The sequence below is a fragment of the Zophobas morio genome, unplaced genomic scaffold (genome assembly GCF_036711695.1).
Source record: "Zophobas morio isolate AGI-343-1 ecotype UQ-CSIRO unplaced genomic scaffold, CSIRO_AGI_Zmor_V1 ptg000311l, whole genome shotgun sequence".
NCBI classification, from domain to species: domain Eukaryota; kingdom Metazoa; phylum Arthropoda; class Insecta; order Coleoptera; family Tenebrionidae; genus Zophobas; species Zophobas morio.
In genome coordinates this window covers 186,583-189,158 of record NW_026972415.1, presented here as the reverse complement: position 1 = coordinate 189,158, position 2,576 = coordinate 186,583, and the positions used below count along the sequence as shown (strand labels likewise).

The following is a 2,576-nucleotide window of genomic DNA, read 5'->3' as shown; positions in this document are numbered from 1 at the left end:
ATGGATTTTAACAAAGAATAAGATAATGGGAAATTTTTTCTCTAAATATTAATATAAAATCTTAGAAATTATACTCAAAAGGTCGCATTTTGTACTCTAATACATTCAAGAGATTAAAGCACTTTTTTAAAAAATTTATAGTATCAAAAAAATGATTTTGCTAAATTTATAAAGAAAACGAAGGAAAGTCTCAGCTAGCAATCCTTTTCTATATAATTCACACGTAAAAAATATTATAGCAAATTAATAAATTGAAATACTTTATTTAAGGTTAATAAATACTTTAAAAAATCCTTAATTTAAAACTCTAAAAAATTTAATTTTAAAAGTTAATCTAGTTTTTCTCCGAAATAGAAGGTTTAGCAGTTTTGCGAAATTCCTTCACTTTTGTTTTTGGACATTGCATTTCGCACCAGTTAATTGGGATCATCATTTCGCCTAAAAAAAATTAATAACTTTAACAATTCATTCAAAATAATTTATAAAACTAATAAATTTTATTTAGAAGTTTGAAAATTATAAATATATATGTGTGTAAGTAAATTCTCACTTTACGGCAAGTTATAGGCAAAATATCAAAAAAATATTATAAACAAAAAATTTCTAATGTACCATAGATAAAAAAAATTATCTTACAAGTAGATTTACGTATACATATAATATCCGTTAAAAAAACATTTAGAAATTGATGAAAATCATAACGATATTTACTTAAATTTAACTTAAAAATACAAAACTAAAATTTAGTCAACCAAAACTTAATTACTTTAATAAAGAAATAATAAATCAAAGTTAAAAATCGCTAAATAATTATTATAAAGGCTGAGAAAAAGAATAGTAGGCAGTGTTATATTTTAAATAAATCTAAATTTATAATAAATATGTAGACTTTAATAAAATAATTTATTTAGAGGTTAAGAAAGTATAATATAACCTGCCATACTTTTGGCATAAATAACACCAAGTTCATTTTTCGCAGTGCTAAGATAGTAAGAACGAGAATCTCCTAGCGAAATCTATAAGTTTATAAATAGAATAATGTACAATACAGCGGCCCACACTTTCATTAATGTTTATTTTTTACGGTTTTATTGTATAGTAATTTACAAAGCACGTCGACGATAAGCGGTATTCGAGCGGATTATAAGAACAGAGTATTTTCAAACAAATTAAATTTGTAGAAATTTGTGCAAAATTCTTTATTTTTATTTAACAACGAAAAAATGCAGAAAAACAATACCACTTCTGCACGCACTATATCTCCAGGCCGAAAGGAATTGTAGATTTCTACTTTATCAGGTTCAGTTGCACGTACATCTCAGGTATTAAAAAAAGGTGGAGAATATTTTATAAGGTGAAACAAGAAGGAAACTAATTACCTCGCACTCTGATGATGCCGGTGTAGTCGTGCTGCAAAGGTAAGGAATTAACACAGATTATAGCGCATTTACAGAAACGAGGATTTACGCTAATAACTCTGGCATATCTAATAAATTTTCATTAAACTGATTTCTAACTTAAATAGATTTTCTTACACAAAACTTCCCACCTCTGGGATAACAGCTGTATAAGGATTTCGTTGTACCACTGAAACAATTTTTTTCCCCTCCTATATATAATTAAAAAGGCGTAAAAAAAAAAAAAAGTCAAGTTTCATGTATGTAAAATACCTTACTTTCTTTAGAAATATTTTTAATTCCCACTATGCTCGAATATATAAAATTTCCGCGTAAGTAGGTGTTACTTCCACACTTTAATTGAGAGTTAACTGTTACAGTGTTGAATAAAAAAGTAAAAAGCTTCAAATAATATACCTGAAAATTTTTGAGATCTGCAACTTTTTCCCCTGGTATAACAAATTGCTCACAGTCTATTCCTTCGCGAAGCATAGTGAGCTAGAATTTTTAATAAAAAAAAAGTAAAGGTGCAGAGTGAGTGACACAATATAGAGGAACATCGTTAAGCAACCAGTCTTGGCCGTTATTAGTGGTTAATAACCCACAATTATTATTTTATTATTTATAAAATACTCAACACCTACTGTAGCGTAATAACAAATCTTTATATTATAATGAGTTTTCCTTTTTTAAAAGAGTACCAACACGAATATATTAAAAAAATTTTTAAAAATAGTTAATATTCTGTATGAATATATTCTCTAACTCGGAAACAGTTAGAGCCTTCAGTTTATCTGTTAAATAGGCATTTTGCATTAAAACACTAGATCAAAGGAAAACTGTCCCAGTTTTACAAAACAACTGCTTTTGAATAACTTTTAAACAAGGCGCAGCCCCGCTTATTAGACAGTATTTTTTTAAACCAACTTAAATATTTATTATTTGACGTTTAATGAGTTAATCTAGATTTGTTATTATATTTCTCAAAATATATATTTTTCAGTATTTTACTAAATTATAGGGGCATGTTGTTTACGGATCGTAGATTGTTTAAAACAATTATAGTGCAAGTATGCTTACTCTCAAACAAGAGTGTTCTAATTATTAATCAACCCATCTTAAACTACTTACGTGGCTAAGCGTACTTGTGCAAGTAAAAAAATTTATAATATAACTTTC

General features: G+C 26.8%; 1 protein-coding gene across 1 annotated transcript; it reads right to left on the bottom strand.

The window, feature by feature from the left end:
• Positions 1 to 334: 334 nt before the first annotated feature.
• Positions 335 to 1,945, bottom strand: LOC135119860 (exosome complex component CSL4-like). Its single transcript, XM_064044242.1, has 7 exons — positions 1,815 to 1,945; positions 1,671 to 1,751; positions 1,536 to 1,609; positions 1,380 to 1,486; positions 1,241 to 1,317; positions 935 to 1,016; positions 335 to 438 (listed from the first exon to the last, which is right to left on the bottom strand). Exons 1-7 carry the CDS (start codon positions 1,887 to 1,889, stop codon positions 335 to 337), a joined length of 600 nt encoding a protein of 199 aa, XP_063900312.1. The 5' UTR covers positions 1,890 to 1,945.
• Positions 1,946 to 2,576: the final 631 nt, after the last annotated feature.